Raw genomic sequence first — 15,809 nt, forward strand, 5'->3', positions numbered from 1 at the left:
ACTTTATCCTGGTGCAATATACACAGAGACTGTTTGTTTGCCATGTAAGCAATTACAACACCCATTGTTGTTTTGGGCCTATGAACATGGCTATTGTACTATTGTTTGGAACTCTGCAACTACTTTTGATTTTATGATCCATTCAACATACTGCAGCCTATTCTTTTGGGAGCTTTACTTATCAGCAAGACTGCTGAAAGTTTGTTGTGTTTCACATTTTTTGTGTATATATGTTTTTCAACATCGCAGCCATAGAAGATAATATATTCTTTGCCTTCATTTTATCACTATGGATTCATTCAAATAAATACCTATTTCGCCCACTAAACTTCATTGTTTTTGTATAGGCGCCTGGGGACTACCCCAAGTTTACTTGTGGTTATTTTAGTTTTACCCAGGGGGGAGGGTTCTCCCCCCCCCTTTACATTGTCTCTGTTCTTTGGCAGCCATCACCTATTTACACTGGGTATTTGCGCAGATATAACCCCCCTATTTTGTACTACAATGGAAATAATGGATTCTTTGTGTTTTAAAGATCACTTTGTAAGAAGTTCATTTTTAACTTTAGATTTTTAACTGCAAGACCACAAAAGAGAGGAGCACACATAGAGAAGGCATTAACCTGCATTGTAAAGCAAGTCTCGACATACAGCTGGGCACTTCAATATTCTGCAGTTTAAGCTGGCAGTCTGTGCTGTCTCCAACAGGATCCTCCAGTACTCAGACCACCATTTGGTGCTCTCATAGTAATGTATATCATAAAGCTTCTGAGAGAAAAATAATGGACTGGATCACAAAGCAAGGGTACACTATCCCACAAAAAGGATTGCAATGTTGCTCAAAAGCTGTGAAAAAAAAACACCCAGGGTAAAATTCCAAAACAGGAGGATTGACATTGATTTTACGCTTGAGACATAATATTGAGTGAGTAAAATAGTGAAGAACACAAGCACACAACATATAGCTATAAAACAAAGGCCCATGCTGGAGAAGAGCCAATCTGAATGTAAATAAGTATGTTTTATGACTCTGAAACCAGTGGGATATTTGGGTTTGCTTAGATGTGCAGAGGGATTGGAAGTCTGGAAAAACATTAGAAAGGTGAGGTCTGGTTTAGCATTAAGTATTTACGGTATTTTGTTTTTAAATAAGCATATGCTGAAAAAACTTTCTCGCATAAATAGGTTGTTCGTGGTAGTATAAACACAATAGCCTTTTTAGAAAGCAGATGATTTTAATTTTTATTTTGTACCCAAAAGTTGAACATTGGATGACTCTTGAAAGATGTTTTAAGATTAAAATCCACTACAATTTCAAATAATGTTTCTTGCTCCCTCGCGGTCAATTATGATGCTGAGGAGATGTTGATCACATCAAAAGGATTACTAACCCAATTCTTATCTTCAGATATGACTGGAAAATACTCTTTGAATGATATACAAAGTTTTTGGAGTTGTTCAGTAATGTTACATTTTACATCTTGGTTAAGTAGTAGGTTGTTTTTCTGTCACAGAATCATGAAGGGTACTGAAACATTCAATTTTCTTTTACATGGACTCGATTCAGTCTTGCACATTAAAACAGTTGTATTGGGACCTTGAAAGGACACATTTAATACATTTTTGAATCTGTTAAATATGCCAACCTTTAAAGCCATACATCATCTTCAATTACATGGAACAGGTCAAATGGGTGATCTAAAAAAAAAAGAGTTGGACTTCAGAGCTAAGTTCAAACAAGCACCTTGTGAGAACCACCTTACTTCAGTTATAAAATCACGACCGACCAATTCATGATTTACTGTTTATGTGAAGAAATGGTCAGCGATCATGTCTTTATAACATTAATAGTTTTGACGGCATTCTCCAGTACTCCCTTTAATTCTTCAAAGCATGCGTAATGCTGCAAGAGCTTGTCTGTGAACACTGTAGTAAGTCCAATATATGTTCACTGCCAATCTGTGGATATGAGCAACAAGCCCAGCATATGTCCCTGCCAATGATTTGACACAATGCAAATACCAACACAGTAAAACATATTCAGATGTTTTTCATCAAAGTACATTGTAATCAGTTTGAAATATCCTTGGGTCCCCTGCCCCTGAACAAAATGGAAATAAAGGTGCACAAAGATTCAATCTCAATTGAAAAGCGCTACGGACTTTCCTGGCGTTATATCAATAAATGATGATGAAGCGAAGCAAAAAGTACAAAAAAATGCTGCATGCAAGAATAGACTTCAGTGTTACTACAGTTAAGTTTCATATCTCCAGATGCTGTAGAACTACAAGTACCTTGATACCTACAGAAAATCTGTTTCAATTGTTCCCTTTCTGGCTCCCTGGCCGGATTTGATATTTCACCTGACAGGTGACACATGATAAGTAGATCCATCCAATACTGCAGCCATGCACTGACTTTTTTCTGAGAACCCCCCAGGGAACTCTTGAAGTACCCCTAGAGGTTCCTGAACACCTGGTCGTGAATCACGGATATGATATATGGTGTGTTTAATTAGTGTAAATCTTTGACTATTTTCTTTCTGCTTTATCACTCTTTAAACTGTTGGAAGCATGTTTTTTGGGAAAATTAGTTATCGGCTACTGTGGCAATATTGTATAAAATTGTGATCTCCTCTTACTGTTATGAAGCAAAGTAATATGTTGAATTAGCGTTTATGCTATAGAGGCCTAGTGGAGATATGAAATTAAATATTTGATATGATTCCTTTTTTTTATGCACATATGGATAAATCTGAGGAGATTAGAAACTGTGAGATGATTTAGCCCCTCTTCCCCCGTTTTTTTTCCTGGATGGTCTTATTTAATTTAAGTTCGCTGGGATGGTCTCACACAGACACCGTAAATAATAATAATAATACTAATTAAAATTTGTGAAATACATACATAAAATAGAAGTCAAATAAAAAAAACCTAATAATACTAATAAGGTCTGAACACTATATGACTACATGCAATAGTACGAAAGGACCGCTGTCAAAATTCCAATAAATACCTACAAAAGAGTCCTTGTTGGTATGTTACTGTGGGCTCACAGATATAAAAATACATTCCATTGGAGAATATTCACTTTTGCTGGAATAACAAATGAATCCAGATCAGAATGGTGAATGAATCCAATCATGTACAAACAGATCTCAATAATGATGGAAATAACATATGTTGGTGGATATAAAAAACTTGAAGTGTTATTGTGTTATGAGTGATATGCCCAGGCCCCACTGAGGACCAATTCAAAATAACTAATTTGATGATACATTCAGTAGGAACAAGGGATGTCTAGTGGTACACGGAGACGGTAGTTCGCAGCTTAGCATATAGGACAACTGGGGCCACTCGGAATAACCATCCGGCAGCTCTTACCTGTCAGGCCAGTAGATTCACTTGGATCCCTAGTGTGCCAAATTTGAATTCAGATCGATCTTTGAGTCAGTAATAGACTCGTAGTGCGTACTCAGTCATTGGTCCCAAATGATTCCAAGCGCTGAATAGAGTCTGCGCATGTGTGGAGAAAAATTGTTTGTAATTGACTGTTAAATATGATGTGTACTCTGCTTGTATACACAGTGAGATCCTGGGCTCACAGCACTGCAGCGCTCATGCAATCCTCTTGTATCCAAAAATGAAGTTTATATCCAAGATGTTGTAATGAATATCCATATCACATAGCGAGATCACCAATAGATAACAGATGGTTGTTCCACAAGCTCTCAGGGACTTATTTATACTATTAACACAATAGTAATTGCTCTGCCAGTTGTAGTCAAACCAATTAGTATGCAAGTTAACCCCTTTATAGGACTAAGTCAGTACCTTCAATTAAGCTGTGTATTTCAAAACTAAAAACATGATGCAAGAATACACAAAGATATCATACAGGGATGAATAACCAGCAAATATATGTGGAAATAACACTCGTCTTCATTAGTATTCTAATAGTATACAAAATATAAACAAAGTACTTAAACCTGGATGTGCTTGATGTCAGGAGATCCCTCTGATGAAGTTCTGTTGATGAAATGCATAGGTGTGTGGTCTGACATATCTGATTAAAGGAAGCAGTGGTATTGTATGCTGTATGTTGCTGCTAATCCTTGCTGAATCTTTTCCCTTGTGATGCTCTTGCAGGAGCTTTTTATTATATCCTAGTGCATTTTTATTGATTTAATCAAACATTATTTTGTTACTTGCTGCTTAATAAAAGGTTACGCTATGGAGCGCTGCACAAAAGCTTTGAAGGTGTCCTGTGGTATCTGGCACCGAGCCGTTGGCTTCAGTCCTGTAAGTTGTGAGGTGGGGCCTCCATGGCTTGGACTTGTTTTGCCAACACATCCCACAGATGCTCAGTTGGATTTAGTTCTGGAGATTTGGAGGCCAAGTCAACACCTTGAACTCTTTGTCATGTTCCTCAAGCCATTCCTGAACAATTTTTGCAGTGTGGTAGGGCGCATTAACCTGCTGAAAGAGGTCAATGCCATCTGAGATTACCATTGTCGTGAAGGGGTTTACTTGGTCTGCAACAATGTTTAGGTAGGTGTACTTGTCAAAATAGCATCCACATGAATTGCAGGACCCAAGTGTTTCACAGTAGAACATTGTCCAGATCATCACACTGCCTCCTGTGGCTTGCCTTCTTCCCATAGTGCATCCTGGTGCCATCTCTTCCCCAGATAACAACGTACACGTACCCAGCCATCCACATGATGTAACAGAAAATTTGATTTATTAGACCAAGTCAATTTCTTTTGGTGGTGATCAGATGTCAACATGGGCACTTTGACTGGGCTGCGGCTACGCAGACCCATACGCTGCAAACTGTGATGCATTGTGGGTTCTAACATCTTTTTATCATGGTTCGCGTTAATTTTTTTAGACATTTGTTATAGTAGCTCTTCTGTGGGATTGGACCCAACAGGCTAGCCTTCGCTCCCCACGCACATCGATGAGCCTTGGGCGCCCCTGATCCTGTCGCTGTTCACAGGTTGTCCTTCCTTTGACCACTTTAGGTAACTAACCACTGCATACCAAAAACATCCCACATGTTTTAGAGATGCTCTGACCCAGTCATCTAGCCATTACAATATGGTCCTTGTCAAAGTCTCTCAAATCCTTACAGTTGCACATTTTTCCTGCTTTCAACACATCAATTTTTACAATGGACTGTTCACTTGCTGCCTAATATATCCCACCCCTTGATAGGTGACATTGTGCGATCGGTGTGTGTACAGTCATGGGCAAAACTTTTGAAAATGACACAAGTATTGGTTTTCACAAAGTTTGCTGCTTCAATGTTTTTAAACCTTTTTGTCAGATGTTGCTATGGTATACTGTAGTAAAATTACAAGCATTTCATAAGTGTCAAAGGCTTTTATTGACAATTACATTTAGTTTATGAAAAGAGTCAATATTTGCAATGTTAACCCTTCTTTTTGAAGACCTCTGCAAATCGCCCTGGCATGATGTCAATCAACTTCTGGGCCACATACTGACTGATGGCCGCCCATTCTTGCCTAATAAATGCTTAGAGTTTGCCTCTTGAAGATTGACCACAAGTTCTCAATGGGATTAAGGTTTGGGGAGTTTCCTGGCCATGTACCCAAAATTTTGATGTTGATGTTTTGATCCCCGTGCCACTTAGTTATCACTTTTGCCTTATGGCAAGGTGCTCCATCACACTGGAAAAGGCATTGTTCGTCACCAACTGTTCTTGGATGGTTGGGAGAAGTTTCTCTTGGAGGGTGTTTTGGTACCATTCTTTATTCATGACTTTGTTCTTAGCCAAAATTGTGAATGCGTCCACTCCCTTGGCTGAGAAGCAGCCCCACACATGAATAGTCTCAGGATGCTTTACTGTTGGCATGACATAGGTCTGATGGTAGTGCTCACCTTTCCTTCTTCGGACAAGCGTTTTTCCAGATGCCCCAAACAATCTGAAAGGGGATTGATCAGAGAAAATCACTTTACCCCAGTCCAATCCCTGTACCTTTTGCAAAATATCAGTCTGTCCCTGATGTTTTTCCTGTAGAGAAATGGCTTCTTTGCTGGCCTTCTTGACACCAGGCCATCTTTCAAAAGTCTTTGCCTCACTGTGCGTGCAGATGCGCTTACACCTGCCTGATGTCATTCCTAAGCAAGCTCTGCACTGGTGGTGCAGCGATCCCATTGCTGAATCAAGTTTAGATGACAGTTCTGGTGCTTGTGATGAAGAAGCCTACTTCACAATTATTATACCTTTCTCCTTGAAGTTCCTGATGATCCGATAAATGGTTGATTTAGGTGCAATTATGCTAGCAGCATTATCCTTTTCTGTGAAACCCTTTTTTGCAAAACAATGATGACTGCACGTGTTTCCTTGCAGCTAACCATGGTTAACAGAGGAAGAACAATGGTTTCAAGCACCACCCTCCTTTTAAAGTTTCCAGTCTATTATTCTAACTCAATCAACATGACAGAGTGATCCTCAACCTTGTCCTCGTCAACACTCTCACTTGTGTTAACGGAAGAATCACTGACCTGATGTCAGAGCTGAAGTGCAGTGGAAATGTTTTTTTGGGGATAAAGGTCATTGTCATAGCAAAGAGGGACTTTGAAATTAATTGCAATTCATCTGATCACTGTTCATGACATTCTGGAGTATATGCAAATTGTCATGATAGAAACTGAGGCAGCAGACTTTGCGAAAAATAATATTCTCAAAACTTTTGGCCATGATTGTATGTGTGTGCATGTATGTGTTATAGTATTTTATAATATATACGCACCCACACACACCTCTTTGAAACAAAATGTTAAGAGGATTGATTTTAGTTTGCAGAAAAAAGATACCACAAACACTGTGTGCATGAATTCTTATTAAGATTCAATCAGCAAAATCTGTTTGTACTTATGGAAATATATCTAGTATGGCATGCATAATTTTTTCTCTCTTCTGTCTGTTAATCAACAGTTTCTGGTAAAATTGAGCTAATACGTAAGCGAATCCAGGACCAGCAAGAGCACATCCAGCAACTCAAGAGTTCAGCCAATGAACTAAGAGCAGAGAAACTTCATACTTCTAGTAACCTGCAGCGTCGTCAACAGCTGGAAGAGCAGAATATCGAGCTGACAACTGAGTTACAGTGTCTGTCCAGAGAGATCAAGGTGAGAAAATTATCATTGGAATGTCTCATATATTTGTTGCTAAACATATCAAATAGTGTGATGTAATCCTGCAAAGGTAGCTTGGTAATTGCTCAGTTTGAACAATAAATATAAGTGTAAACATGTAAAGTACGTAAGAGTTTGTATTATATCTCCCGGGTATAAATACCACTTTTGCAATTTCCAAGTGTACCGTCCACAATGTCATATAGGTGATGAAAATTAGATACGCTTAAAATTAAAACTCAGCCAAAACATATCTCTCTTTGTCTGGAAATGACTATGCAATTTCCTGATACTTTGTTGCCTTTTTTTGTCACTGATTTTTCTGTAGCCAATGGAAGAGTATTTAATACTCTAACATCAATACTCTAACATCTACATTTTACCTCATGCAGCTGGGGTATTTTTTCCTATGTTTCAGTGTAAGAAATTTGACAAATGATTGACCTGTTGGGTACAAGAGGGGGCCTGAGGTTAAAGTACAAGCAATGTTAAATCTGTGAGTGACACTGAAGGGCTCATTTAGAGTTGGCCGCAAAAAAATTTGTCCCAAACATAAGCATAAATCTACAGATATGTGCAACTGAAAATAAAATGTTTAGATGCAGCCGCAGTGATGGTACATTATGGCCTACCTAGACCTACAAGGACAATTTACCAAGGTACTCGTAGTCCGCATGGCCACTTTCAGGAAGCAAGGCATTATAGTCTGGACATATCTGAACGATATTCTGGTGATTGGGAAATCAAAGGAGATTGCACAAGCAAGGACATTCAAGCTGATCTACTTTTTACAGGAAGATGTATGGATCAGAAATATGACCGTCATCTTACATATGTGCAACAAATATGTTTCCTAGGATTCCAGATAGAAACTGTGAGAGACAAAGTGTCACTGTCAGAGAATTAACTGCTTACCAGTGATAGCCTCAACTGGTGGCAAGATCCAGCATTGAAAGACAAGGGAGAACCAGAATGGGTGGTATTAACAACAGATTCTAGTTACAGAAGTTGCGGTACATATATGGACAGGTCGAGAAGAAGCTAGCTTTTTAGAATTGACGGTGATTTGGTTAGCATTCCTACACTTTAAACCTATCCTATGTCACAGACATTTCAAGTGTCAGAATCACTAGGTGGAATTGATGATACCTGCCCGCAGTTGGCGCTACTGAGTCTAAAACGCCCCTGGTTTTCACCAGGAACCCCCGCAAGGAGGTATGGACTTTGCTGCAAGGGACGTGCAGGTCGCGGCCCTCAGTATCAGTCAGCTGGCGAGGTAACAATTGATGGCCCACCAGGATGCAGGATGGAAGAGAAGTCAGCAAGCCGGGTCAAAAACAAATAACAGCAACACAGGAACAAACGCTGGAGCAAGGCTGAAGACCAAATACTCTGGCACTAACCATGTGTCAGAGGCTGCCTTAAATACCCTAAGGTGCCTCCTGATAGGGTTAGGGAGATTTTGGCGGTAAGACATGCTGGCTGCAGACAGGTGAGCAGAGATAGCATCCCGCTGCTAGGCAACAGGACGTGGTTGCTTGGAAGGTGCAGGCGTCCGTCTCCTGCACCAAGTGTCATTGCGGAGACTGTGCCTGACAGGGCTTGCAATGTCGCCTCTCCTTCTTGAATTTGGCCAATAAGCGAGGGGCATGTATCTCTTGTACATCGATCCAAGATCTCTCCTCGGGGCCATAACCCCTCAAGTCAACAAGATATTGGTGGCGACCCCTGGAGATCCGGAAATCCAGAATCTGATTGATCTCATATTCCTCCCCATGATCAGTCTTTATTGGGACCGGGGGTGGGGTTCTTTTGACAAATCTGTTGAGAACGAGGGGTTTAAGTAGAGCAATATGAAACACATTGTGAATCTTGAGTGATGGAGGAAGAAGGAGTTTGAATGTCACGGGATTTATAACTTGAGTTATTTGAAAAGGACCGATATAACGGGGTGCGAGCTTCATGGTGGGAATTCGAAGTCTTAAATTCCTTGTGGATAACCACACTTTGTCCCCAACTCGAAGTCGGGGGACTGATCTACGGCGACGATCGGCGCTAGCTTTGTAGCGTCGGAGGATTCCAATAATTTGGACTTCGCCTGAGACCATATTTGAGAAAAGTCCTGAATGAGATTCTGCACGGCCGGAAGCCCTGAACCAGGTTGGGAAAGTTCAGGAAGAAGAGGGTGAAACCCATAAGTAAGAAAAAATGGAGACGAACCAGTAGATACATGCACCTGGTTATTATGAGCAAATTCTGCCCAACACAAGAAACGACTCCATTCAGCCTGATTACCCGAAGAGTAGGTCCTGAGAAATTGTTCCAAGTCTTGGTTGACCCTCTCCGTTTGGCCGTTGGTTTGAGGGTGGTACCCTGAGGAAAACTTTAGATTGACCCCAACTCTTTGCAGAATGATATCCAAAACTTGGACACGAACTGTACTCCTCTATTCGAGATAATATCCTGGGGACAGCCGTGAAGACGGAAAATCTCCTTGATAAAGAGGTTAGCAAGGATAGAAGCCGAAGGAACTCCCTTGAGAGGTATGAAATGTGCCAACTTGGAAAATCTATCCACTACCACCCAGATAGTATTGAATCCATGGCTAGCTGGTAAATCGGTGACGAAATCCATAGCGATACTAGTCCATGGTCTCTCTGGAATAGGAAGTGGTACCAAGGGTCCTGCAGGAGACTGCCTAGGTGTCTTGTGTCTGGCACAGATTCCACAAGCGGCAACATAGGCCTTAACGTCCGCCTGGATAGAGGGCCACCAATAATACCTAGAAATCAACGAGAAGGTCTTCTTGACACCCGCATGCCCGGCAAACAGAGAATCATGGGCCAACTTGAGAGCCTTGGGCCGAAGCCTGGAAGTGAGAAAGGAGCGACCAGGAGGAGGAACCTTGGTTGAAGTTCTGGTGAGGGCCACAATGGTAGTAGGATCCAAGATGGTTCTGGGGGTGGGGGTGGGTTGAAGATCTTTATCATCAAATGATCGGGAGAGAGCATCCGCCCTATTATTCTTAACCCCAGGTCGAAAGGTCAAAATGAGATTAAAATGGGCAAAAAACAAGGACCAGCGGGCCTGACGTGGGTTCAGACACTGAGCTGTTTGCAAGCACGTTAAGTTCTTATGGTCCGTGTAGACAGTAACAGGATGCTAAGCCCCCTCTAGCAAATGTCTCCACTCCTCTAGTGCTGTTTTGATGGCCAATAACTCTTTATCCCCAATACCATAGTTTAATTCGCTGGAGGAAAATCTTCTGGAACAGAAACCACAGGGATGAAACTTTCCATCGGAATCTTTCTGTGAAAGAATGGCTCCTATTCCAATGGAGGATGCATCAACTTCAACAAAGAAAAGCCGAGACAAGTCAGGTTGTAGCAAAATAGGGGCGGAGGAGAATGCCTTTTTAATGACTGGAAGGCACTGAGGGCTTCAGCAGACCATGATTTTGCTGCTCCCTTGCGGGTGAGAGCAGTAATGGGAGAAATGAGAGTTGAAAAGTCTTGGATAAAGTGCTGATAATAATTGCGAATCCAATAAAGCGTTGGATCGCCTTAAGGCCCAATGGTTGTGGCCAATTGAGAATGGCAGCCACTTTCTCAGGATCCATGGAAAGACCAGCACCGGACACAATATATCCCAGGAAGTGGACCTGAGAGGCTTCAAAGACACACTTCCCCAGCTTGCAGTAAAGGTGGTTGGAACGTAGTCGAGAGAGAACCTCCTTGACGTGACCTCTCTGGGATTCTAAGTCTCTGGAGAATATAAGTATGTTATCCAGATAGACAACGACTGAGAGATAGAGTAGGTCTCGGAAGATGTCGTTAATAAACTACTGGAAGACCGCTGGGGCATTGCATAGGCCAAAAGGCATCACCAGGTATTCATAGTGGCCATCCCGAGTGTTAAAAGCGGTCTTCCATTCATCGCCCTCACGAATCCTAATGAAATTATAGGCGCCCCTGAGGTCTGGTTTGGTGAATATTGTAGCACCTTTGATCTGATCGAATAACTCGGAAACCAGGGGTATGGGGTACCTGTTCTTCACGGTAATGGCATTGAGTAGTCTGTAGTCGATGCATGGTCTTAGAGAACCATCCTTCTTCTTTACAAAAAAAAATCCTGCACCGGCAGGTGAGGAAAATTTTCTTAGAAATCCTCGTTCAAGGTTTTCAGATACATACTCGGTCATGGCTCGAGTCTCACGGAGGGACAGAGAGTACGTTCTGCCACGAGGAATCCTTTCTCCAGGAATAAGTTCAATGGAACAATCACAAGGACGGTGGGGTGGAAGAGTCCTAGCGGCAGTCTTACTGAAGACATCCACGAAGGCAGCGTATTCAGATGGCAATCCAAGACTGGGTCTGAGAGCTTGAAATCTAATAGGTAGGTTATTGAGGCATCGATCAGCGCAGAGCGGACCCCATGAAGTAACCTGACCATGATGCCAATCAAATTGGGGTGAATGGTCCCTTAACCAGGGTAGTCATAATATTACCGGATTAACTTGTCTGTGGAAGGACTAGAAACAAGATCCATTCAAAATGGAGGAGACCAACTTGCAGTCGGATCAGCCGGGTGGCCTGAGAGATAAATCCATTGGCCACTCTGTTACCATCCACCGCTGTCAAAACCAAGGGTTGCAATAATGATTCCAGGGGGAGATGAAGGTTAGCTGCTAAGGATGCAGAAATAAAGTTTCCAGCTGCCCCTGAATCCACGAAGGCCCGAAGGGAGACCGGACTCTGGGAAGCATGGATGATGATGGGCATCAAAAATTCCATCTTGTCTGGGGAATAAGGGGAAGATGTACTCAGTCCTAGACCGCCTTCCCGCCACCGACTAGGATCTGTCATTTTCCCGGTCTCTTGGGACACTGTGATAGAATGTGAGAGGGGTCAGCGCAGTAGAGGCATAGATGGTTTTTAAACCTTCGTTCCCACTCCTCCACAGTTAGACGAGAACGTCCGATCTGCATGGGCTCCTCAGGTAGAATTGGTGGGTTCTGAAAAGTGGAGACCAAGCGTGGACTAGCCCGGCGAGATTGTTTTCCTTCCTGATTACGCTCCAAATACCGGATATCGACCTTGATGCATAAGGCGATCAGATCATCTAGGGTAGCTGGTAAATCCCTGGAGACCAACTCGTTCTTGATCCGATCTGTCAGCCCCTGCCAGAAGGTAGCTATAAGGGCCTCATTATTCCAGTTCAGTTCAGAGGCGAGAGTTCTAAAATGAACCGCGTACTGACCCACAGGAAGGCTTCCCTGACGTAGCTTCAAAATGCTGGAGGCCGCAGAGGCAACTCGACCAGGCTCATCGAACACTTTTCTGAAGCTTTGTATGAAAGAGGATGGATTTTGTAACAGGGGGTCATCATGCTCCCATAGAGGAGAGGCCCAGGCAAGCGCTTGATCCGTGAGTAACAAAATAATATATGCCACCTTGGCTCGGTCTGAAGAAAAATTTCCTGGTGATAGCTCAAACTGGATAGCACATTGGTTGAGAAACCCTCTGCACTTTCTCGGATCACCACCAAATTTTTAGGGAGGTGGAATGCGAATCCCTTCAATAGGATTAGGTGCAGCTGAAGCAGGAGAGCCGACAACGCGGGGTGCAGGAGCAACAGATACTCCGGGAGGAGTCTGGGTTCTCTGGAGGGTATCCATGTGTGTAGCCAGTTCCTGAAGGCATTGCAGGAGCTGAATCTGGTTAACCTCTTGTTGATCAACTCGGCGAGTCAGGTGCTGCAGGAGGTCAATAGCAGAGAGATCACCGGTGCCTTCGGCATTTGACATGGCCAGAGTATACTGTCAGAATCACTAGGTGGAATTGATGATACCTGCCCGCAGTTGGCACTACTGAGTACTGAGGTGCGGAGTCTAACACGCCCCTGGTTTTCACCAGGAACCCCCGCAAGGAGGTATGGACTTCGCTGCAAGGGACGTGCAGGTCGCGGCCCTTAGTATCACTCAGCTGGCGAGGTAACAATTGAGGCAGCGGTGATAGCACACCAGGATGCAGGATGGAAGAGTAGTCAGCGAGCCGGGTCAAAAACCAGAGGAACGGATATAGCCAAATCAGAAGCAGGAGAATGGTCAGGAAGCCGGGTCAATACCAAATATCACTCTAAGCCAGAATCAGGAACCAAAGGAGAAGTCAGGAACAAGCCAGGGTCATAATTCAAATAACAGCAACACAGGAACAAACGCTGGAGAAAGGCTGGAGACCAAATACTCTGGCACTAAACATGTGTCAGAGGCTGCCTTATATACCCTAAGGTGCCTCCTTAGGGAGATTTTGGCGGTAAGACATGCTGGCTGCAGACAGGTGAGCAGAGATAGCGTCCCGTTGCTAGGGAACAGGACGTGGTTGCTTGGAAGGTGCAGGCGTCCGTCTCCTGCATAAAGTGTCAGTACGGAGACGGCGCCTGACATCAAGGTCTTTTCAGACAGTCGAAGAGTGGTGGCATTTAAGAATCGACGTGAAGACACCAGAAGCAAAGCTGTGATGGCAGAGTTGGCAACCATTACGATCTGCTCAAAAAACAACTTAAAATCCTTTTCAGAACTTCATGTGACAAGAAAGAACAGCATGGTAGCTGACTATCTCTAACGCTATCAGATCCATCCAGGAAAGTGGACATGGCAAGAACCATGGTTTCCAGTAGCCTGAGAGATGCATCAAGAGCAACCCTGCCCTCTACCGCTCTGACCTGACCAACCGCACCAGGTTCCATTTGTTCATCTGAACTTGGGTAACCTCTCTTTGATGAAATTGAGCAGTCATTGCTCAGGCATAATGAAGTGTCTGATTAAGTAATTGATGTGTTGCTGAAAGCCAGAAAACAAAATTCATCTGTATATTACAGGGTTTGGAGGAGATTCATTTAATCCAGTCTTTGTGAGCGTCCCACAGGTGCTGGGTTTTCTTTAAGAAAGCCTAGAGAAAGGCTTTCTGGATGCAAGACTGGCATCAGACGATCTTGTATCTCATTTTGTTCAATCAGTAAAGAGTATTCTGCCTTGTATGAGACAGTGGCACCATGTGACCTTCATCTTGTCTTTGAGGCCTTAGTGGTAAGTCCCTTTGAAGCTCTTGAAGATATTCCCTTTAAGTGGCTCACACTTGGTGTTTCTAGTTGCAATTTTGTCAGTCAGAACAAAAAGGAGGAATAGGTGCTTTATGATGCAAGGATCCTTATACATTTATTCAGATGTAGTGCTTTGGACAAATCCTGCATTTATTTTTTTTTTATTATTTTTTTTTAACTAAAGGTAGTGTCAACTTTTCATATCAATCAGGAGATTATTCTGCTATCTCTCTGCCCACAGCTGTTGGCAAACAGGAACAGTGACTACAAACCCTGGATCTTGTCAGGGCAAAATATGTCTATAGAAGACAAAAGAGCTGAGGGTGATTGATCAGCTTTTTGTCCATCCTGGGGGAGTACGTAAAGGTCAAGCTCCAACCAAAGATTCACTTGCAAGGTGATCTGTGAAGTCATTGCACAGGCCTATAAGAGGAACAGCTGAAAGGTGCCTGAGATCCTAAGGGTGCTTTCAACCAGGGCAGTGGCAACCTCTTGGGCTCGAGGAGTACAGGGTTCAGCAAAGCAGCAGGGTGATCATCACTTCTCACCTTCTGCAGATATTAACTCATGGTTGTGATATCGTCTAGGATTGCACAGTTTGAAGAAAGTACCTTCAGACTATGGATTAATAAATTTTACTTGCATCACATTTTTTAGGTTTGTTTATTACTTGAGCCCAGTAGGACTGACAAGGAGTTTTAATATAGTTTCCTCGAAAGACATGGCAGCCCCAGTATTACCCACCTGTGTTGTCTGTTTTTCGGGGACAGCTTTGGAAGTTACTCAAAGATGCCTAGCAAGAGTATTAGTCCCATTATTTACACTCTGGAGGTGTTTTCCTTATCCTGTCTCTGCTCAGCAGATCAAAGAGTTAACTAGAGTTAATCAGTTTATTTTAGCTGCCATGGGGTCCTTTGAGAAAGCTAAATTAACAGTAAAAATAATATTTACTCCAGCCTTTAGGGAACTGCAAATGATAGGCCAAGTCTAACTAGGCTGCATCTCCAGGAGGCATACATGCAACCTGCTTATTCAGGCCCTTTTCCACTTCTCCAAGCTTAAGGGGTCACCAGGGCAAATTCTTTGGGAGCATGTGAACACCAGTTCGAGATAGTTGCACTATATATCAGATTTGTGTCCTACCTCCTATATAATCATCTTCTCACAAATATAAAACCGTTAGGAATTTGTGAAGGCAGTGGGAAATTCCAAGGTAGCACTAAAGGGCTTCAAGCACTTTAAGGACAGGGTTGGTTTGACGTTCTACTGGAGTATCATCCCCATTCAGCTCTTATGGCACAAATTTAATTGCCGGCGATGTGGTGCGTAGACATTGTGCCATGCACGTTGCCAGGAATTAGGATAGGAATCCCTGATCATTTTTGCCTCTGTGGGGTGCGAGGAAAAATGAGCTGAGATCTTATCATCATCATCACCACCATTTATTTATATAGCGCCACTAATTCCGCAGCGCTGTTCAGAGAACTCACTCACATCAGTCCCTGCCCCATTGGGGCTTACAGTCTAAATTTCCTAACACACA

General features: G+C 42.7%; 1 protein-coding gene across 6 annotated transcripts in view; it reads left to right on the forward strand.

Annotated features, from left to right (window-relative positions):
* The window catches only part of RAD50 (RAD50 double strand break repair protein), a 222,873-nt gene that overhangs the window by 175,375 nt on the left and 31,689 nt on the right, over positions 1 to 15,809 (forward strand). For all 6 annotated transcript variants that reach the window (XM_075209740.1, XM_075209742.1, XM_075209741.1 and 3 more), the window contains one exon: positions 6,966 to 7,159. In XM_075209740.1, the coding sequence (XP_075065841.1) occupies positions 6,966 to 7,159 (194 nt within the window). The remainder of the gene's footprint in view (positions 1 to 6,965; positions 7,160 to 15,809) is intronic.

This window comes from Mixophyes fleayi, chromosome 4, assembly GCF_038048845.1.
Source record: "Mixophyes fleayi isolate aMixFle1 chromosome 4, aMixFle1.hap1, whole genome shotgun sequence".
Taxonomy (NCBI): domain Eukaryota; kingdom Metazoa; phylum Chordata; class Amphibia; order Anura; family Limnodynastidae; genus Mixophyes; species Mixophyes fleayi.